This window comes from Cucurbita pepo, chromosome 11 (genome assembly GCF_057944985.1).
Source record: "Cucurbita pepo subsp. pepo isolate OVF chromosome 11, ASM5794498v1, whole genome shotgun sequence".
In the NCBI taxonomy this organism is placed as follows: domain Eukaryota; kingdom Viridiplantae; phylum Streptophyta; class Magnoliopsida; order Cucurbitales; family Cucurbitaceae; genus Cucurbita; species Cucurbita pepo.
In genome coordinates this window covers 3,622,260-3,645,328 of record NC_141808.1, presented here as the reverse complement: position 1 = coordinate 3,645,328, position 23,069 = coordinate 3,622,260, and the positions used below count along the sequence as shown (strand labels likewise).

General features: G+C 34.1%; 4 protein-coding genes across 6 annotated transcripts; all 4 read right to left on the bottom strand.

Annotated features, from left to right (window-relative positions):
- Window positions 1-212: 212 nt before the first annotated feature.
- On the bottom strand, window positions 213-3,752 carry LOC111805504 (VIN3-like protein 2). Of its 2 annotated transcripts, none has more exons than XM_023690607.2 (5): window positions 3,564-3,752; window positions 3,334-3,411; window positions 2,046-2,706; window positions 1,647-1,966; window positions 213-1,574 (listed from the first exon to the last, which is right to left on the bottom strand). In XM_023690607.2, exons 2-5 carry the CDS (start codon window positions 3,356-3,358, stop codon window positions 385-387), a joined length of 2,196 nt encoding a protein of 731 aa, XP_023546375.1. In that variant the 5' UTR covers window positions 3,359-3,411; window positions 3,564-3,752; the 3' UTR covers window positions 213-384. The 2 variants fall into 2 exon arrangements, with proteins under 2 accessions (XP_023546375.1, XP_023546376.1); XM_023690608.2 differs by having other exon boundaries at window positions 3,577-3,752.
- Window positions 3,753-5,964: 2,212 nt separating this feature from the next.
- Window positions 5,965-8,484, bottom strand: LOC111806063 (small ribosomal subunit protein eS8). Of its 2 annotated transcripts, none has more exons than XM_087128063.1 (6): window positions 8,371-8,484; window positions 7,536-7,584; window positions 7,373-7,445; window positions 6,726-7,056; window positions 6,380-6,549; window positions 5,965-6,250 (listed from the first exon to the last, which is right to left on the bottom strand). In XM_087128063.1, the coding sequence occupies exons 2-6, from the start codon at window positions 7,537-7,539 to the stop codon at window positions 6,169-6,171; spliced, it is 660 nt and encodes a 219-aa protein (XP_086984189.1). In that variant the 5' UTR covers window positions 7,540-7,584; window positions 8,371-8,484; the 3' UTR covers window positions 5,965-6,168. The 2 variants fall into 2 exon arrangements, with proteins under 2 accessions (XP_086984189.1, XP_086984190.1); XM_087128064.1 differs by having other exon boundaries at window positions 8,324-8,408.
- Window positions 8,485-9,481: 997 nt separating this feature from the next.
- LOC111805512 (uncharacterized) lies at window positions 9,482-11,531 on the bottom strand. The gene is made up of 2 exons (XM_087128093.1): window positions 10,927-11,531; window positions 9,482-10,135 (listed from the first exon to the last, which is right to left on the bottom strand). The coding sequence occupies exon 2, from the start codon at window positions 10,117-10,119 to the stop codon at window positions 9,571-9,573; it is 549 nt and encodes a 182-aa protein (XP_086984219.1). The 5' UTR covers window positions 10,120-10,135; window positions 10,927-11,531; the 3' UTR covers window positions 9,482-9,570.
- Window positions 11,532-11,661: 130 nt separating this feature from the next.
- LOC111805001 (uncharacterized) lies at window positions 11,662-17,887 on the bottom strand. The gene is made up of 16 exons (XM_023689857.2): window positions 17,739-17,887; window positions 17,605-17,633; window positions 17,344-17,455; window positions 17,116-17,213; window positions 16,366-16,462; window positions 16,198-16,287; window positions 16,040-16,102; window positions 15,868-15,942; window positions 15,726-15,791; window positions 15,553-15,630; window positions 14,750-14,860; window positions 14,593-14,670; window positions 14,393-14,512; window positions 13,430-13,470; window positions 13,311-13,357; window positions 11,662-11,872 (listed from the first exon to the last, which is right to left on the bottom strand). The coding sequence occupies exons 1-15, from the start codon at window positions 17,838-17,840 to the stop codon at window positions 13,327-13,329; spliced, it is 1,191 nt and encodes a 396-aa protein (XP_023545625.1). The 5' UTR covers window positions 17,841-17,887; the 3' UTR covers window positions 11,662-11,872; window positions 13,311-13,326.
- Between the last annotated feature and the right edge of the window lie 5,182 nt (window positions 17,888-23,069).

The following is a 23,069-nucleotide window of genomic DNA, read 5'->3' as shown; positions in this document are numbered from 1 at the left end:
TTTGGTTGCTCTATCCATTTTTTTTTAGCTCAATAATAGTATACGTACCAATCAAAACACGCACATCTTGTTTGATAAAATGTGACCCATGGTTTCTAACAAAGAATCATACATAAATCCATGATTTCTATGTAAATGGCCACTAATGATTCGGCCAATCCAACCCATGGTGATCAAATAAGTCAGTTTTGTACCAAAAAGAAACGCCAGACTTTGAAATCAAACAATGCTGATCCTGTCACATTATTAACCAAATCCAACAGACTATATAGTAAAATGAAAAATACCAATATTTACATGGTCATAGCTAATACCTTCTTCATGTCCAAAGAATTGCTACCATCATACTTTTCAACAGTTTCAGATTGAACTTCATACCAGAAATCAGTGCCACAGCTTCATGCAGAACCCAGGCGGTGTCGTCGTCGGTTTTTTGCTCGATATGCATTCCGAGAAAGTATCTACAAGTTGTTCTGCAAGAGATGCTGGATCTTCAATGAAGGTATCCACAAACACTTTCACAATCTTCACTTCTTGTTGGGATGCTCTCAAGCTGTACCAAGTAAGAAACTTCTGTCTGAAATTTTTTTCGATATGTCCTTCGCACTCTAACCATCTAATAACCTTCACATAGTGTTCAAAATCCCGATCCGAAAGACCATTTTCAGTACATTTATCGTCCTGTCTTTCCCCAGTTCGCATCTTCGACGTGCCACCATCTTGAGGTTCCCCACCTTTTCGAGTCCTGTTGTCAATGTCCTTGCAGTTGGATTCCAGTCTCTCACCCCTACCAAGACTGTCCTTTAGCACTTCAAGCTTGCAGGGTGTAATAGGCAAGCCATCTTCAGAACAGCCAACGAACGGCTGGCGCTCCATTCCAGACCGAACAAGAGCGCCTAATTGATTATTGGCGTTGAGTTTCGGCGCAGATGGTCCATGCCTGTTCTCGAGCTTTGATCCGACAGAGTTGGGAATCAAACATACAATACCAGCAGCATTTGCCTCATCCAGCACAGGTACTGTTCCTGCTGCTGTTCCTTCTTCACCATTGTCACTGAGGTTAAAAGCATCAGTGGATAAAATAGCAGAGGAATGCATTTCCATGCCCTTTGAATGGGCGGTCGAGTTCTTTCCTACGTTATCGGTTCGATCACTATAGGGAAGAATGTCGGTAGTTTCGTCTTCAACCGAAGAAGGATTCGAAAGGTCGCTACAGTTGGTTGCATGGCTTTGGCTTCTCTCAATTTCTAAACAACCTGGGTTCTCTTCTACCTCCCTAATTGTTGAGAATTGAACTTCAAACTCCCTCAACTCCCTTGTCCCTTCAAACAAAACAATTTTGAAATGATATTCAGTAGCAGGTGATAGTCCCATCACGACACACCTCGCCTTCGGTTGTTGTAGAATATATGTTGGTTCTGTTGGATAATCTGCATCATCCGCCTTACGGTGCCATAACGTGAATCCAACCCGGTTCTCAGAGGATGATCCATATTCACAACTCAAAACCAGAGTGAGGGATGTCGACCGAACATCTTCGAAACGAACCATGTTTGTCGGAACAAAACTTGCATCTGCAAAGCTAGCTAACTAAATCACAGGATTCCTAGACAAGCTATTAAAGGATCTGCTTAATATAATCTTACCTTGAATGTCAGGATTAGGCACAATATGTAAGGATTTGCTGGAGAGCATCGAGTCGAGTATCTCAATAGCAGAAGCACAGAGTTTTTGAACGTCGGGTCCCGATAAAAGCCTGTTTACGATACCTCGACCCATCTTTACTGGTGCACCAGCTATTGGTCCCACTTCAGCTTCAAGCTTCTTCACTGATTCATCAACAATCTGATAAAGCACTTTATACTTTTCAGTTCCATGGAGAAGCTTTTGGCTCAAAGAGACACGATAACACAGTATGTCGACCCTTCGTGTTTCTTTTGCATGAACTAGTTGCTTTCTGCAGCACCTGAAGAATGAACATAACAGGAAAGTTACATATAAGGTCTCACAATTGAAGGACCTTTGGAACCAAAATAGATTATTACCCAAGCAAATCGTTTAGTTTCCCACAAGACACACAGTAGAAGCTCCCATCAATTCCCCTGCTTTGTCCGGCTTTCAAAATGCCCGATCTTTCATCTTTTAAAGCACATTCGAGATGACACGACATGTTGCACGAGTCACCTTGAAACGGAGGCTCCGCACTGCAACTTATCCACAAGCTAGGATCCTTGTTATCGTCATACTGACGACAGATGCAGCAAGAACACCTTCTACAAAACGTATCTTCTGGATTTAGAGTTGCTCGACAAGCCAAGTTCTTGCAGCTCACCGTATGACCCGAATCATTATGAGAACTAGTGCTCGGAAAGTCACTTGTAGGAACTAGATGATCGGATTTCCTCTGCCTTTTGGTAGTTTTATGGCCACTTGCAGGAGACTGTGGCTCAACGTTTTTCGAAACCTCAGGCACCGATGACTTGTTTTCGGATACGAGTCTCAAAAGATGCTCTATTATTTTCTGCTTCGTCAAGCCTGTATATTTCCTTTCTTTCCCCATCTCTGCACACAGGACTTGTAGAATGTCTTGACGACTCCATGACTGCAGTTTCTCACACGCACCGTGTGACCTCGAAATTTCATAAACAAGTTCTCTCTTCTCTTGCATACTCAACTTACTACATTTCGGCGAGTCGAAAATAGCACCTAGAACGTAGTATAACCGATATACATATCACTATCCAGCAAATAAAACGAGCATCATACGAAAACAAATTGACTAACACTTAATTACACCAAAGAAAACAGGCAAGAAACAAAGAACAGCCAGATTTAGAGGCAAAATGAACACAAACTTTTATGCATAGGATCAAAAAAATAGAACTTCAAATCTCTTGTTGCTTAACCATTCTAAGTCACTACAGATTCTGTATGATTCTAATTTGACTCAATTAGATCTCCCAAAACGCCTATGCTATTATCAGATATTGATGGTTTTCTTATATGAAATAGCATACACTTTCTCTAATTCGATGAACTTTAAAGATAGATAACAAGGAAGTTCTGGGTATAAAAAGTAAGAACAATGAACTAAAAAGCCACTAAAACCAAAACATGGGTCAAATCTAGCCTCACAGACACAAGAAATTGTCCTTGTGGTATAACTCTAATGCAAAAGACAACCATCCGACCCTTAGAAAGCCTAAAAAAGAAAGCCATCGGTACCACCAAACCCAGAGAGATAGCAAAACGAAAACCCAGAAGCCAGAAGAATTGAAATGAAAGATATGGAAGAGAAAACAAAATCTGGAGGAAAAAGGATGAAAAGGGTACCATCAAAGGAAGAATCAGTAGCCATGGCGGAAGTGTTGAAGCCTCCACATTACCACCAAAAGACGAACATCTTTAAACCTGCCAAAAAGGAAAAGGAAAAGAAAAGAAGAACATATATACAATTCGTGAACACAGAAGAGCAAAGAGGAAAAGGAAAGCGTAAAATTAAGAGCAGAAGAAGAAAAAATTAGGTATATTCAGATGGAAAGAAAGAGCGGAATCACAAGTACCAAGAAAGGACACCTTGTATTCCGCCACCACTAAAGATCCCATCATGACGGCGGAGGGCTCACAGACCTCTCTCTCTCTAACTCTTTTATGGGTCTTTTTTTTTTAATCTTTTTCAGAAACCAAAACCCAGAAGGGAGAGAGAGAGAGGCTTACAGTGAGCAAAGGGAAAAGAGAGCAAAAAGAGAACACCCAACAAAAAAAGGGACCAATTTGTTATTAAAAATACAATTTTTTTTTTCTTTTTTAAAAAAAAGTTGCAAAATTTAGGAGTTTGGGAAATTTGTAATGCAAAAATCCAAGAACCCATTTTCCAAACAGTTCCTAAATTTCTTCCCTTTGACAGATTTTGCATTTATACTCAATGGGTCAATGTAAGATGCAGGGATCAATATGAGGCGATATCGAGATACGAGATACGCTCTAGTTTTTGACTTTGTGAGAATTTTTAATTTTCGTTCTTGCTTCATTTTCTGTTTCGATCTCAAATAAGGTGAGAAAAATCATCTAAAATGAAAAATTTGCTATGAAATTTGTATGAAGAACAAGATGAGCATTCATTCATTTATGAACGTCCAAGTTCATACTATAATTTTAGACTTCATTGTGTTCAGTGACATATTGGACACAGAATGAAAAGTTCAAGAATTTATTTGTTATACTCAAGTAAGAGAAGTGTACATGAATGAATCGAGACCACATTCCAATGAGAGTGATCTTGAGAATATGATGACTAAATTTTTGCACGTCGAGGTCAGGAAATAAAAGGAGCAAAAAGGAGTGTAGGTGGAATGCAAATTTGAAATAGGAGAAGGGCTTCAAATGTATCCTAATTTGTCGGCAGTTCTATTGGCATTCATTACCTTATCTTTTATGTCAATATGTGTTAGGCATATATCATTTTCTTCATTTTAAATGCACATGCCTCCATTTTTTTTTTTTTTATTATAAAAAATAATTCATTTATTTAATTTAATGAGGTTTAACAAAATGCTATATTTGTAACTATTTGTTTTTAAAAAATAAATTTTTATAATATCTTTGCAAATATGATTGATGGCTACCTAACAAATAAAGAGAGATAATATTATAAGACAAAAAGTGAGTCATCCAAATGCTCATTATTGCTTCTAAAACTATATATTATTTTTTAAATTATCTTTGATTAAATTTCCTATTGAGTACCCTCCCAATGGTTGACTTTAAGGGTTGTGCCACATAGAATCATTACTTACTACTAAAATTACCTATTTGTCCTTGTGATTGGAGTAAAATTACCTATTTGGCAGTGTGATTTGAGTTTAATTCTTTCAATAATTTTGTAAGTTTTGATCTGATATAGTTCTTATAGTTTTGGGTTAGAGATGGTCTTGAAAGTGTCAATCCTCTATTGAATTTTATACTTTTGTTCGCTCTAAAAGTTTGTTTTATGAATGAAATAAATTGAAAAGTTGACCCGACCATAATTAACATTTTGATAGTTGAAGACCCAAATGATATCTAAATTTTTTAGACTATTTGGTTGCTTATGGCTGTATGACAGATGTTCAGTCTTGCTTGTCTTAGTCGGTTGACAGAGAGGATGTCACGGTCATGCTTGTCCAAAGCATGTTGCTTATAACCGCATGACAGATGTCTCAGTCTTGCTTGTTTAAGTCGGTTGACAAACATTGAGTAGGGGAGTATGTCACGGTCATGCTTGTCCAAGGCGTGTTACCTATGATTGCATGTCTGTTCCAAACCCCTTTCTTATGCTTTTATCTTAGATAGGCCTTTACCATTTCATAGGCTTTTACCATTTCATATCGGGTCAGTACGGGGGTGTATGACCATTCACCAAAATCACGTCTATACCCGCCTGGGCAAAAATGCCCCAAAATGTATTATAGGAGGATAAACTAGTTATCAACTTCTCCCCACCCGATAGTTATATGCAGTAAGCCGTTGTTGTTGCCTTTTGCTTACATTTTCTTATACACTAATTTCAATTTCTCGAATCTTGCTTTCAAAACTCTTTTTCGAAATCTAAAACCGGGATCACAGGCTCAGGCATACGTCACTTGGCCGTAGACGATGCAAGAACGACTAGGCTTAAGAAAGTGAGTACCACAATCGCAAGTCCATTATATTTAAAAAATGTCTAATTTATTATTAATATTTTAAATTTAGGTCTAATATATCATTAAACTCCGTAATATCTAATAGGCCTAATAGGTGCCAAACTAACTTAAATTGGTATCAACATTTATTACCCAAAATTTTAAAATATTTATTTTAGCTATTATTATTAATTACAACAATTAAGCATTTATTTAACAAGCATTGAGCCTAATTTTTCTAAAAAACACAGTTGTTTGCCATTCGACCTAATCCATTAGAACTTTTCTGTAAAAATTGTAGATCAAACACCAAACCAACTAGCTTACATAAAAAGAGTAGGACAAAAGGTTTCGAAACTTGAAAACTCAGCTAATAAACAAACTGTTGTGATCACGAAAAGGTCAAAAAGTAGCAACTATTACCAACAAAATCGAAGTTCCAAAATAGCTTGAAAAGAAAAAAAGAACAGGAAACATGGGCTGAAGAAAAACTCGATTACAAAATAATTTATGCAGCACCAGCTCCCTTTCCCTTCTTTCTTTGGAGCTTCTTCATATAGAATTCAAGCTCTTTGCCCTCCAAGATATATCTGTCAAAAGTTTGAAATACCTCAGTAACATTACCCAACAATCCTTCCTCACCTTCAATGATTGTGTGAAACCAAGTTGGAAAGAACATCGGTAGAATCTATAATCATTAAGAGTGTCGTAATGCTTACCCATCTGCTCGGCCACATTGACCTGGTCTTGATGAGATACAAGCCATCAAACGACCGCTGCTGAATTGTTCTTCGATATGTGGATCGAGCTTACGGTCCTGCTGACGTTTCTCTATTTTGCGCTGGACATGGTTACTCTTCTTTACCTCTTCAGTTGGAGCATCACCTTCCTATCAACCATACAAATCAGTTGTGTTATGGATGGAGTGTCGTATCACATTAAACTAAATGGTATCTGTTAGGAACGCCATAACATTAGACAGAAACTTAATTAAACATTAAAAAAACTTGAAATTGGAAATTGCGTAAACCGAATCAATCATGAGAGCTATAAATCTTCCTATACCTCTTCCTTCTTAGCAGATGCTACGGTCTTCTTCTTCCGTCCAATATCCACTCCATAATGCTGAAGATACCACTGCTTAAATGGTGCTGCATCAACTTGAACTATGGCACTCTTCACCAAGGTTTGAGTACGAACAAGCTCATTGTTGGATGCATTATAGACCACATCAAGAATACGTGACTTCCTAGTCACGGCCTCACTACCCCAAGAGTAGTTTCCAGTATCAAGCCTAAAAGCACGCCTCTTCACATTACCCCCACGAACTCTAATCCTCCTGATTGACTTGTCACTGGATATCTTGGTGTTGGCAGGTTGCCTTCCGAGCTCATACCTTCACAAACAATGAGGTAAGAAACAATAGCAAGAGGGCTTCAAAACACATTAGCAGATGAAAGTTGTAAATTGGATTGACAAAATTTCTTCTGTGATAGTTACAAAAGATGAGAGTTTACACCTTGCCACCAACTACAACACTTACAAACAAAAGATAAAAAATTTCAGCTACAAAATTACAGATTAGTACTGAAAACCAGGCAAAGAAAGATAATCACAAACTTTACCATAGAACTATTAGCAATTAATGAAAAGAAATGGAAAGAAAACTGATTGATCAATATGCACGCAGCAAAATATAAGAAGAGAGTTACTTTCTCTTCTTCCTCCAAGCCTTCTTCTTGCCTCCAGTGGCACGCCTCTTGTGCATAGAATCACGAGAAATACCTATAAATGAAGCCTTCTCAGATTAACAAAAACAAAAAAACGTAAAACATCAAGATATGTAAACAATCTAGGATTTTGTATCTGACATACCCATGTTGCTGAGATGAGAGCTCTTGGCGTGAAGCCAAGTTTAGAGTTCCTGAAAAAGAAAAATCAAACAACCCTTTTGAGAACAAGAGTAAATTTCCCAACAATGCCCATTAATTTTTTTTATTTTTTATTTTTTTTTTATAATAAGTTATCTGAGCTTGGCCAAATATTTCCCAGTGTTCAATTCAACAGCATAAGAGATAATTAAGGCTGTTCGAGGGTTAATTTCGTTTGGGTGTATGAACCATGATCAACATTTATATAACAAACCAGCGACCTAACCCAACCCAACTGTTTGTTGAAAATTAAAATGTTAATGAATTAATTAAGTCTCCTAAAATTAAAATATCACGTATATCATAAAGTACTAATAGCTATTAATAAGAATTCAAAACTTCTTAAACTTCCTTAAGACCAACAACCATCAAAGTCACAAGTTACCTTGGAACTACTATGGTAAATCTCCAAACCATTGATATTACATGAACAAAAACCTACGAAAAGTTAATCGGCAAATTGATAGCGCTAAAACGACCACCTAAAGCTCGTAATCAATAACTATATCAAAGAGCCATTAGCCAGAACCACCAAGTTATCGCAATGTACATAGTTAATAAACTGAAATGCGACAATAACCATCAAATCAGCATGAGCAAAAAGAGGACACCGATTACTAATACTCTCCAATATTTTACATTCAAACAACATTCTGGAACTGCGAGAAGGACGACTGAGCAAATTAAAAAAAAAAAAAAAACATTCAATCAAGATTGCAACAAGTTTTGAACCTAAGAAAATCTTGAAAAGAACAAAACACATCCAATGAGCAACGAACCTTGAGCGAACGAGAGAACTCGGGAGATAGAAGGGAAGAGATTGTAGGGGACTGAGAGGGGTTTTGATGCGGCGAGGGTTAGGTTTAATTTGCTTTCAGTTTGTTCCGCTGTGTTTTTAATGGGCTGGGCTGTCTATCTCGTTTTATCAACGTTTTGGGCCATTTTTAGGTATTTTTAATGGGATGGGCTATTGGGCCTAGATGTATGTTTTTTAAATGGGCTGGATTGTCTATCTAATTTTATCCACGTTTTGGGCCATTTTAAATACTTTTCATGGGATGGGCTTCTATTGGGCCTTGATGTGTATTTTATAATGGGCTGGGCTGTCTACTGGGCCTTTATGTAAGTATTTTTAATGGGCTGGGCTGTCTATCTAATTTTATCTACCTTTTGGGCCATTTTAAGTATTTTCATGAGACGGGCTGTTTATTGGGCCTTGATGTGAGTATTTTGAATGGGCTGGGCTGTTTATTGGGCCCTCATGTAAGATTTTATAATTGTCTGGGCTGTCTATCTAGTTTTAGGCTATTTTAAGTATTTTCATGGGCTGGGCTGTCTATTGGGCCTTGATGTAAGTATTTTATAATGGGCTCGGCTGTTTATCTAGTTTTGGGCTATTTTAAGTATTTTCATGGGTTGGGCTGTCTATTGGGCCTTGATGTAAGTATTTTTAATGGGCTGGGCTGTCTATCTAGTTTTATCTACGTTTTGGGCCATTTTAAGTATTTTTAATGGGATGGGCTCTGTATTGGGCCTTGATGTAAGTATTTTTAATGGGTGGGCTGTTTATCTAGTTTTATCTTCGTTTTGGGCCATTTTATTAGGCCTTGATGTAAGTCTAAAGATATTTAAGATATTTTCTTTCGATAATGTTTTTTTTAAAAATGAAATATTAATTGGATTAGTTCGTATAATGTCCTTATGCCATATATTTAATACTTTAATATTGAGATTTGATGGAAAATCAACAATTATTAATACTTCAAACAAATTAGAAATCATTAAAAAAAAATAGAAAAGAAAAAAAAAATCCAATAAATAAACTAGTATACTAGGATGACATAAAATTAGGTAAATGAGAAAATATGTTCATTAAGATTAACATTAACCTTATTGCTTAAATAACTTAAATCTTCTTTATTAATTGATATAATTGATATCACTTATATCTAACATAAATTCATACTAAAAATCCCCTATCAATGGTAACAAGCCAGAATTCTATGAATTTTTCCAGCAGTACTACAACTAGAAGGCCTTCCAAGCGACGCCCTCCCCATATTTTGTACAGTTAACGACTCGATGAGAGACGACGGAGATGAAGAAGACGACGACGACGACATAGAATCCCGAGGAGAAGCCATGAACTCGCAGTCCGAGCTGAGAAATGAAAATGTTTCCAACTTATCATTGCTATAGTCTATAGTTGTTGCTTGGGCAGCTCTCCCACCATCCCTACTCTTCTTGACCCTCCTCCAGAACCTAAGCTTCATCGTGGGTCGGGGTCGGGTTTTTGGTTTCTCAATGCACGGTAGCGGTAACCCGAGGCTGATAACTGCTGGTGGAGGGCTGAGGGGTGGAAGCAAGTCTTGAGGGGGTGGATCTTTGGGGGTTCCTGGCTGTGTTTCCCATACGAAAGGGACTCCTTCAGCTGCTCCACAGTAATAAGTGCTGCGAGAAGAACAACCTATTGAAGATGTTCTTGCTATCACTTTGCTCTTCATATCCCAATGAAAGTTTCCATCCATTTTCTCTTCTTTTTCCCTAGAGAGTGACAGAATTTGATTGGTTTTATAGGACTTCCGAGTGTTTTTTTTTTTTTTTTTTCCTGAAAATTTGTATGAGATAAAGGGACTTTCTTGAGGTTGTATATATAGAGAAATGTGCATTGGTAGGCCTATTTTTCAGGGTTTTGATGGAGTTTTATGGCACATGATCCTGTTCTTGTGAGGATTAATTTGCAAGTTATAACATCTGTAAAGTTTCTATTTTCCTTCTTCTTTGGTTTGTCTTCTTCATATTTGAGTATATTATTTCCATTTCTTCTCTTAGAATTTAAAGCTCTAGCATAAACGTAAAAATTAACCTCATTTCATCCTATTTAGTTTTAACTTTTATATTTAACCGTCCAATGTTATAACACATTATAGATTCTTGACATATATTTAAGTATTATGGCTATTGAAACTAAAAAATTCACGGTAATAAAATGAGATTATTGAACATAAGTAAAGGCACTTTCTTGCTTTCAAGTTACATAGCATAACTTATAAACTAAACACTCCCTATACTAGCCTTCTCCCCATACCCTAAAGCCTTGAAATAATGTCGGGTCGGCCACCAAAATGGGCACGTTTTAATGATTTGACCTTCTCGAGTTGACTTTTGAAGAGTTTGAACATGATTAATTTACAAAGAGATATAAGAAACAATAATTTGAAAGGGCAAGAGGAAAGGGAAGAAAATGACGTAAAAAGCAAAGCAAAGCAACCCCATTCTTTTTGGTATTATATTGGGAACCCTTCAAATTAAAACATAAAGTTTAAACTATCAACCTTCTTTCACGGCCCCCTTCAAAGAAGCTTAGAAACTCAATCTAAGTTTGAGTTTCCCCAGAATGTGTTTCTCCTGGAAATACGCCAAGATATCAACATCAAAGTTTTGCGAGAAAGATTTGCAATGACTTGTGGAAACTTGAGCATTATTTTTATATAAATAGTTAAAGACGAGAGAATTCAAATGTAAAGTTCAAACATTCAAACAAAAGGTTGAAAATATATAGGCCAAGAAACAAAATTACAATTTGAACTCAAAGATAGGGCCATAATCCCACACCCAAAGTCCCAAGAAGAAATTGTGCCATCCCTAGCAGCAATCTTAATTGGTTCGGAAGAATATATCTTCATTCAACTTCTATCTATGCTTGAGGTTGTTTATGGAAAAATCTAATGCACTGAAAATATGACTGGGATAATTTTGGAATGGTTAATATCACTTTAGGAATATGCAAAATCAATTATGTTTGTATGAAAATCGTGTTAAGAAGTGTAAAACCAAATGTCAAATTGATCTTGAATGTATAAAGGTACATTTGAGAGTGATTTCACAATTTCAACATGACAAAAGTAATTTTAACCCTTTCAAAATCACACTTTCCAAACATACCCTTAGTTCTTCATCCTCATTTCTAGGCATCCTATCTAAAAGTTTTATGGTTTGTGTCCTATAAAATTTAAGAAATCAAAGCAAAAATTAATATAAATGGAAGTAGCAAGCAATGGCATCAATAATTTAGAGGGAGAAGGTTATAAACTAATTATACTAGTAATGAAGGTTAGAGTTATACATGCCTTTAGTGTGTGTATCAAACAAGTAGAACAGGTCTACTGAATCACCTGGTTAAGAATTGCTGTACAAAGGACGTTTTACCGTTTTCTTGTCCATGCGGCCACTCAACTCTATAATACTCTACAGCCACTGAGCTTGTTTGTCTTCTATTGCCTGCACATGTGCCCAGAAAGAACGAGACCAGTTATGCAAGCAAAAATGAAAATTGAACACTGTGAGAGGTCTAAGGTAGACAAAAGAATTACAAATGAAAGCAGATAAGACAACATCTATACAATTGGTTAAATTAAACAAAACATCCCTCTACCCATCTAAGGAGTATAATTCAATTATGCCCTGAGACTTTACATTTTCTGATAAAATAAAGGACAGAAATAGATGTGACAAGTATGTGTAGAAATTAGAAGATATACGTAACATTATTTACAACTATATAGAAGAATAAAAACATGTTTACCATTCATTTCACCCCAAAAGATGAAAAGATATCGTTAACATTATTTGCATAATCAATTTTTACACATCAACAGTTATCTCAATAATGTTATGAATGCATGTCATAATTACATGAATTTCATTCTCATTATAAAAAAATAAAAATAAAAAACTCTACAATGGTATTTTTTGGGAGCATATTCAAAGTCCGAAGGTAAAAATAGAACTTTTCAAAATCCAATGGTAATTTGTATAATTTAGCCTAAGATATACAAGTAAGCCATTAATATGATTAAAATGATGGTATTAACGGCATTAACCATATTTTGAAAACTAGAATTACATCAGGGAAAAACATCCCCACGTCTTGGAATACTAAAACACAAGGGATGATAAAACAAGTTCATTGCATTCTCAAAGCACTTTTACAATATATGCGTAGACATGAAACTAACCACAGTAACAAAAACCATCAGACCGCTCGCACTATGAAGGGGGAAAAAACCCACCACAAGAGAGTAAGTTCTAAAAAGGACTGCCAACGGGCACAAACAAAGAGAGAAGTTAACCAAAGAGATTTGGCTTTGTCCCGGTTATCTTAACTACTTGAGAGCTAACATATAATATAGTAGTCACCTATTGAAGAAGCATTGAAAAATTCCAAAATCACCACAGCCCATACTATCACATGACTCGTTAATGGTGATTCTGGAGTTACAACTCCACAAAAAACTTGTTTAGCATGTTTGGATGGGAAGGGCAAGGGCTAGACAGATGGTTGATTTCTTAATGATTGTAACTAGTAAAGTATTACCATGAAAAATATGTTGAGAGAGAAAAAAATAAAATACTCAAATGGGATCATAGATGTTTTAAGATTTTGTGGGAGGTCGGTTTTCTTTACTTCTTCTTGGAGCTCCTTACATATTCTTTTATAACTATCATCTTTCATCTATTAGTGCCAAATGAAGGCATCTACTGAAACCCCTTTGGCTTTTTGCATGAGCATTTCATAAGTTCAACAAAACGGTACCCTGTTTCTTTTATATATACACGAACACATAATGACACACAATAAAATCAAATGCTAGTTATGATTAAAATTTGAAGAACAAACGACAAAAAAGTGTCTGGTTGACAAGAATCTGAATGATACCTGTAATGATGGATTCTCAGCCAGAATCAAAAGGGCCCTTAAGACTCCTGAAAAGATGTTGGTGGTATATCAATTTAAACCCAAACTACATTAAGATGTGTAAGGAAATGCATTAATACCTTGGCCTCTCAGATTTGGCATGTTTAGACATAATTGATGCCTGAAATACAAGCCAATTTGTACAGTTATTAATTAATATAAACTTAAGCTTCTCGAAAAAGATCACAAATATTTTGGTTTGATCAGATCGATAGAAGAAAAATATATGGCATAGCCCAAATTAGGCAGAAGAAGAAGAAAGTCCAAACATTGTGTCTAAGACATAAATTTAATCAGAGGAAACTCCAATCTAAATACCATGCAAAAGAATTTCTTGTATTTCCAAACGGGTAGAAACTTCACGAGCACACCAAATTCAGAGAGATACACATAAATTTAATCAGAGGAAACTCCAATCTAAATACCATGCAAAAGAATTTCTTGTATTTCCAAACGGGTAGAAACTTCACGAGCACACCAAATTCAGAGAGATTCGTGCTTTCAATGTGTCAGAACTATAGATCCAAAGGACCACTCACAAATTGCACTGATTTACATAATTTGAAAGCTCTCATAAAATTAAAAATAAAAAATAAAAAATAGAATGCTTTCACTAGGGGTGTTTAGACAAACCGAAGACTCGAAAAACTGAGCAACTCAACCTAGCCCACTTGGTTTGGGTTGGTTTAAAAATAATATGGTTTGGGTTGAGTTTTTTTTTTTTTTTTTTCCTCCGAGTAGGTTGGCTCGGTTCTTAGGTTGAGGGCCTGAAATTTTGAATTGAACTGAGCGGGCCCAGTGGCCATATTATTTCATATTGTTAAACCCAGCACTGGCAACCCATATTATTTTTAAACCCAGCAGCCCAGCCAATCTTTAAGTAGTTAGGTCTAGGGGTGTTAGTGGATTGGGTTTAGGGACATTTTAGACCCAACCCTGTAGTTTGACTTGCTGAGCAAATTGGAAACTTGAGATAAGAGAAGCTCGTTGAAATTGAAGATATGACACAGATTTTAATTGGCTGAGCAAGAAAAGTAGAGTACCTGCTCCTGGATTATGCTCCTTGCCTCTACAAGTTGTGCTTCTAACTCAAATTCCCTCTCGGTAGCTTCAGAAGTAACTTCAGATTCTTTCTGAGCATCTTGCAGCTCACCCATCCGCTCCTTCAAATTTCAAGATACTATCAGTAATAAATATCCATCTCTGTCTAGAAGAAAGTGATGTAGTATGAAAAACAATTCACCTTTATAGAAGCCATCTTATTCCGAAGGCTCTCTTCAATCTTATCTCTAGCCATATGAAACGGAAGGTCAAAAACATCCTGCAAAAAAAATAAAAATAATAAGTCATGTTACCAATGTATCAATCGGGTGACCACATGAGAATAGTTTGGTCCATACCGTCCTCCCACCAAAGGAAAACCGTGCACCTTCACTTTCAACTCTTTCATTAACTGCAAGGGGTTGCTTAGGCAGTCCATTTGGAGCATTTAGGAAATCCCTCATATCAACCTGCAAACCGCATAGATGTCATAAGTACAGATGAGAGTCACAAACGCATAACTCAAACGCTTACAACAAAACAGACTATATATGAGTTTAAGCTACTAAAGAGATGTAGATCAACAATTCAAGGATTCAAGAAACAAGTCACAGACCACTTTTAATGAGAAGGTGAAAGGAAATCCAACTTGTTGAGAAGTAAGTGGAGCACACACACAAACGACTATCATAATCATAAAGAACAGGTTCAAACATCGTATAATTAAACTAATGAAGTTCGGAAGGAGAAAATCCCTACTTGGTGAACTATTGGAGCTCTTTGGAACAAATCAACACTCTTGTAGACAATCGGCACAACCATTGTAAAAGCTAATAAATAAGAAAATTACTTCCGAAACTCCAACTTAAAAGTTAGAGCTCTGAAAAAATAAAATCCAACAATAAATTAATATTTACAATATAAGAGAGAAATACTTTCACAAAATAATGAAATAAACCAATAAAATAATGAACTTCAAAATTAAAAATTAAAAATAATTTAATAAAAGAATGACAGAAAACCTCGGTATCACAGAATCCACCATAACAGATTGTAGACGTATTCAGAGACCTAATTTTATTGCATGCTCACCATTCAGAAATTTATAGGACAACAATTTCAGTAAACTAATAGTGCAGATAGTTATAAAATGGTTGCAAACCTGCATTGATCGCAACAATGCCTTCAAATCAGCATTCTCCGACATCAATTCTTGATTTTTTACTTCATAAGTATCCACCTGACCGCGGAATATTTGCAAGAATATTTTAACCACCAAAAATCACTGAAGAGTACTCACTCACAAATATTTTTATAAGTAACTTGTTCACATACTATCTTTTTATAGAAATCATTATCAGTCTTCTTGCCATTCCAAGTTCCACGTTGTCGCCCTTCTTTCTGCTCATATCATAAAAGCCATTAAATGACTGGAATGATCCATTATCTATACAACATTAAAATGGTTACAATATACCTGTAGCAAATTCATTATCTCCATTCCTGATCTAGATTCTTTCTTTTTCTCCATTAAAACTTGGTTTAGCCTTTCCTGCAGATATACAACAGCATCTCTTTGTAAATATTGATCTTCTCCAACAGAGTTGGACTCTACTCTAGGGCTGAAAAACATCTCAAAGATATCCCACCTGCAATTTGATATACTCCTTTTCTTTCTTCTTCATCTCATGCATTTGTTGAGTTCTTACTTGCTTTGGTCACATAAACAGAAAGTATATTTCATCATCAACACTTACATTATCACATAGAAACAATTATCTATCACGCAGCATCCAACTACCCTAACCTGATTGCCAATAACCATTCTTTGAAACTCATCCTTTTCCTGCTGAAGCTTATCAATTTGGGCTTTGAAAGCTGCCTTAGCTTTGGCTTCCTAATGGGAAAATATTTCCTTGTTCAATACAAATAAGATAGAGAAATTATAGAATTTAGAGAAGTCTTGAGATTGTACTGTTCGTGTAATTGTTGCAATCTCCCTATCTTTAGCTTGTATTACTGACTCCAGCCTCTCAACTTTAGTCTCCAATCTTGATATGTCTAAAAGTAGTCTACCACAAGAAAATAAAGGGAAATGTGGACAAATAGAAAGATAAATTGACATGATAGTATTTCAAGGAGACATGATGTGAACTAGAATAAGTCATTCCATCATATAAATGAACAGAAATATCATCAAAATTTAAGAACAAAGTCAAGCTATAGATTAGATGCAAAGGTGTGAATATCTTCCAAAATATAGAACAATGAAGAGCTGAGCACTTCAAATCCAGGAAAAAAGATTTACATTTGCACACATAGAAAGTTTTCTAGAGCACTTCAAATGACTTGATAAAGTAAGAGACGTGTTGACTGTTAAAGAGTATTGTAGTTCAACTTTCTCTTCTAGGGTTTTGCTAGGTAAACCTTTCGGTAATTATGAGCAATCTCTGAAATGTGACAATTGGAGGAATCTTTTGTAACTCCTTTGATTTGAAGGCTGATGATTCAATTTCAATTATTAATGAAATCGTTTCCGTTATGAACATAAAAAATAAAATAAATAAATAAATAAATAAATAAAAAAAGATAAACATCGATACCATAACCAAACAGAACATCTTTTGAAGAATGTCTTAGCACAGTCGTATAAATTAATTCACAATTGATGCATTCGGTGATGTCAGGCGCCATATCATCAATCAATCCTAAAAAATGCCGTTACCTTTGTCTCTGTTCATTAGCAGATTCCCTAAAGTCAATGTCACGCTGCCTCTGTTGAAGCAGGAAATATATACAATTGCACGTCCTCGCGATAGACACCTACATATTTCAGTAGACATATCAAACTTCGAACATTTTCCATAAGCAAACAAAATAAAATTATATATGCATATGTATATTAAAAAGAAAGGAAGAAACCAGCTTATTGACTAAAAGGTAAAAAACCAACCGGATCATTCGAGAAAAGATCGAGCGAAGCCGGAAATCCAAATGTGATAAGCGTCTGGTTCAAATACTTAGCGCAATGGTCCAAGTTAGTGACATCCGCAAATGTATAGTCACTGAAAACACACAAAACCTCAAAGCATCAACACATTTCGCCTATACACTCGCCACACCAGCTACCATACAAAAAATGCAAATGTAGACAGACAAAGCTCGGCAACAACAAAAACAGGAGTGACAGCCCTAAAATGCAGAGGAAACTGACCCGACCGAGTAGATAGACTGCGGAGATGGCTGCAAAGAAAGAAACAAAAGACAGAGAAACCAAAACAGTGTCAGAGAAAAACGAAAAGCAATGAACCGGTGTATTGCAGTGTGAGAGCTCGTAAGGGATCTTACACTGAGATCAAAGTCTGTTTTGGTTGCTGCCATTGTTGGAACGTTGAAGGAGGAGGAGGAGGAGGAGTTGGAAGAAGGACGGATCAGGTGGGATAGATCCATGGCGGAGCGGTGAAGAAATTTAAAAGAAAAGTACAACGAACTTTGGAGCTGGAAGAGAACTAGTAAAATTTTCCACTAACGACGTCGTTTCATTTGTACGAAATTTATATGACTGAAACTTGGAGTTCGAGTGACAAGTATTAATGGATTTATTTTTGTAAAAAATAGTAGATCAATAAAAGAATTTTTTTTTTAATTTATTAAAAAATTTCAATAAAACTCTTATCTTACAAAATATATATATATTTTAAAATTTTATTAGTGTAGAAAAAAGTTCATTAATATTTTTAATTTATCAAAAATACTTTTACATTGTAATATATTTAAAAAATACTACTAAAATTTTTAAAATAATATTAACACATTTTACCTTTATTAAAAAAAAAGTTCGAAAAATTCTTACGGTAACGGATATACCCTCACAAATTATATTCAAATTTTTTATTATTATTTTCTAAATTCAAGAGTATTTTTTAATTTTTATTAAAAAAAATTAAGAATATTAATAAAACTTTTGAAAGGGTATTTTTTAAACACTTATTTTTAAATTGAAAATTCAAATAAATGTAAGGTATTTTTAAAACAACAAGATATTTAAAATAAATAAAATAAAAAAGAGATGGGTAACTCTGCCAAGTGGATACAACCAACATGTCTCATGAATGGTGATGCCAGGGCTGCTCCTCCCAGCTAACAACAAATTTAGGATTTAAATTGATAAGTTATTAATTTAAAGTTTTAATTGCAATCATTTCTAACATTTAGTGACATAATATATTTTGGTTAGGTGAGAAAAGGATCCACGTTAGAATCATTCCATTTACAATAATATTTGACCACATAATTTTCTTATTAAACACGATCTTTCAAATAAAGTCCAAAAACAAAGAGTACTAAAAATAATTAATTATTTTATATTTGAAGTCTTATGCCTAAAAAAACCAATGAATTAAATAATGGCTTATGCTTAAAAGTCAAATTAATTAACAAATTAATATTGTTTGTTTAAGTAAGCGTGTTAAACTATATTTTTAGTCCCTTTAATTCCGGATTTGTGTTGTAAATTTTTTGACCTATAGAATTTGAGTGATTAATTAATTGAGATCATAATTCATAATTCACTTTTTCATTATTATTTATTGATTTTTACCTTGTTTTTTCTTTATTTGGTAATAATTTGATTATTCAAACAAAATTAATTAATTGGATTTGTTAATATTCTAAAAAGTTGTCAATTAGTTTATAAGTGTATCATAAATATAAGAAGTTAGAGATTTGAATCGTCCCAATCTCACATGTCATTGAACTAAAAAAAATTACTATATTATGATTGATATCATACACGTCCTCTAACAAAATCTCACTACATCAAAATAGATCGATTTATTATCCATGTTAATAGAAAAAGAAATAATGACTAAATTAATAAAATACTCTTAAACTAAATTAAAACCATTAGTTATGGATTGAAATCACGAAGAATTGGGCAGCAAAATACGTTTTGGATGATGAAAGTCCCACATTCGCTAATTTAGGGAATGATCATGGGTTTATAATCAATGAATACTCTCACCATTGTTTTGAGGCCTTTTAGGGAAGCTTAAAGCAAAACCACGAGAGTTACCATTGTGAAGAGTCGTGTTCATCTAACATGATATCATAGTCATGCCCTAAACTTAGTCGTGCCAATAGATTGGTAAATCCTCACAAATGACTCCAAAAGAAAAAGAGACTGCGCACTTTGTTCGAGGGGAGGTGTCGGATGATGAAAGTCCCAAAAAATAGTCCCACATCGACAAAAAATTTCAGACTAACTAAAAATTTGTGTCCGTGTAATTTTTTTTTTTTTTTTTTTTTTTTTTTTTTTTTTTGTTTTGGATGATGAAAGTCCCACAAAAAATAGTCCGACGTCCACAAAAAAAAAATTCAAACTAACTAGAAACTTGTGTCGGTGTAAATTTTTTTGTTTTTTTTTATTACAAATAAAAGTCCAACAAAAAAAAAAAAATAGTTCCACATCTACAAAAAATTTCAGACTAACTAAAAATTTGTGTCCGTGTCAATTTTTTTTTTTTTTACAAATATCAAACATTCACGTGTCATAATGCATCCCACATCGGCAAAAATTTTCAGACTAACTAGAAATTTGTGTCAGTGTAAACGCATCCCACACCGACAAAAATTTTCAAACTAACTAGAAATTTGTGTCGGTATAAATTTTTTTTTTTATTTTTACAAATATCAAACATTCACGTGTCATTTACAAATGTAAAAAATTATTAATTTTCATAATAATTTTAAAAGTAGTAACAGGTTGAGTCTAACGCTCAACTAAGAAAACATAAATACACAAACTAATTTAAATTTTTAATTTTTCAAAATTACAATTGAATCCAATTTTTACCGTTTTGAGTCAAATAATTTGAGTTCACAAGAATAAGGTCGGGAGAATAATGTTTTGAAAAGGTGGTTGACTTGAGGAGGACAGGAGGGCAGGCGAAGGTGGGGGATTGGGTGAAGAATTTGTGGCCTTGAAAGTGTCAGCACGTTTGTATTGGAAACACTCGTTTTCCTTATTTCATCACCACAATTCCTAATTTCGCGGTTGGGCGTTTGGGATGCTTAGTTCACCAATTCGACCAACGACGGTTTCTGTCTATTTAAGAAATTTGGTTTGTACCTTATTATTAATCGAACCAAATGCATGTTAGGCCTAAATTCTCTTTCAGTCATACAACTTTATCGAAGAAAAAATCGATGTTTTTATATTTTAAAATGAAAAAAGAACGAAAATTTAATTATCAAAATAAAATACTTTAAATTACATTATAAAATTAATCTTGGTTTTAGAAATAGTTTCAAGTTTTTATTTGATTTTTATAATTTAGTTGGCTATTTTTTATTTGACCATAAATTCATTAAAAAAAAAAAACAATTTTAGGGCCCCTTATGGTTAACAAATTAATTAAATGCATATAAGATTATTGTACAAATATATGGGAAGGAATAAAAATTAGTATAAATTTAGAATTCGATGAAAAAAATTAAAAAAAAAAAAAAAAGCTTAAGAAATTTATTTACTTTTATTTAAAATGGGAACTCTTTTTTTTATTGGTCCACGTGGGAGCACGCTATAATACTTCCCGTTTTGGACGTCTTCTACCTGTCGTTTCTTTAAAGGCCAAAAACTCGCCAAATTTAGCCGATTAATCGGCGAGGAAATTATTGAAATTTTCAAGAATGTTCTAAAGTATTCCATTAGAGTTTGGAAATTAGACCAAAGCTATTCAATCATTTTTGACATCTAGTGCTTGTCTTTATTCTAATTCTTTTAATTTTTTTTTCTTACGAAAAATATATACGACATGCATGAGATTCTTCTACGTGAAATTCATGATTTCATACGATAATGCATACAATACTTTCATGTTTTCTTTACAAACTTTCTTTATGAGGCTAACATACGTACATAATTATGACGTTTCTAACATACTTTATAACATCTATTGATATATAGTGTCTCGAGAGTTATACATATGGACATAAGATTCATATGCATGCAAGTACGAAATATCAAATAAAACACATAATAAACAATCGTAAGACGCTGATTGTGTTGAAGATTGTTGAGAATGAGTCTCACATTGACTAATTAAAGGGATGATTATGAGTTCGTAGGTAAATAATACATTCAATGGTACGAGGCCTTTAGAACCTATATTCAAAGGATCAAATACTATACTATTGTAAAAGTTCGTGATTTCTAACAGTTTGATGATACAACACGATAATTTCTTCCAACTAGCTATACTGATCTTTACTAACTTCAGTTGCATCACAAACAATAGAAAGGAAAAAAAAAAAAAAGAGTAGTGGGAAGGATAACTACTCATTTACTTTCGCTACGAGGAAAGAGTGAATTTCATCCAGTAAAATTATGGTCCGAGCTCTTTATTTGATCAAGTCTTTAAAATAATATTCATATTAAATTGGTTATAAAAATCATTTTCACCCAGTAAATCAAAGAACAAACCATTATAAGTAGTAATTCATAACTCACTAAAATTAACCTCGTGTGAAACATTAATTTTTAATTTATGAATATTTATAAAACAAAGATTAAATATTTCATGGTATAGTCTACTCATTTTATAGATATTGCCCGTTATTGCGATCAAATCATTTATAATAATTATAAGGTGGGTTGTATCAACAGTATAACTAAACATCTAACCTTATCCATATATTACATATATTTTATGTTATTACATAAACGTGATTCTTGGATTGTCAACCACATATTGTCTAAGATTACATTAGTAATGTTGAACTTTTCATACCATAGATAATATTAAACGAAAAATAAAATAATCAAAATTATTACTAAAAATTAAATAACTTATTACGAATTTTAAGAGCATAAATGCCAACGAATAACATTTATAAATTTTATTTTGGCCCACTTGAATGCTGATTTAAAAAAAAAAAAAAAAATAGCAGCGAAGAGTTTGTAATACTCAACCCACATATGTATCTAAGTTGGTTCAAACACGAGGTTGCTCCCCTTATATTTATCATTATGAATGTACCTTGTCACATTATTAGGCTACTATGATTAGCAAGAAGTCTTTTATAGTTGACCTACATATGTATCTTGGTTGGTTTTACGGGAAACTAACTAGTTGCACACCTAGACTAGTTAAACCTAGAAATATGACATTTATGCTTCAAGATAAAAATGAATGAATATCTCAAGGTTAAAATGGCACACGATGGTGTTTTAGAGCAACGTCGTCTGCTAGGTTCTAGTAGCTTATGTCTATGCTTTCTTATTTTACTTACTTTTTTGTCTTCTCCCAAGATCCGTCTTTCTTACATATAAATAAGACAATGGTACTAAAAACACTTAATTTTTCACGTATATATCCATGAACGAGCAACTCAGCCACTTAGCTTTGAATGTCTTTAGCTTTTTATAGATTAATTTGGTATGTTAGTCAATTTTGAATATGAGCACTCTGAATTTATGTCAATCTTATGCTCTTCCAAAAATACTCGTTTGAATTTCTTCAAAAGAGACGAAAAAAAAGACTAGAAAGTCAAGATCCTCGATTAGCAAGTTTTTTTCAAATATGACCACGAACATCCCAAACATAGCTTTCCTAACCTCACAATATTTATCTCCTATTTTTTATTAATATTTTTTTAAAATGAAAAAAATATGTAATT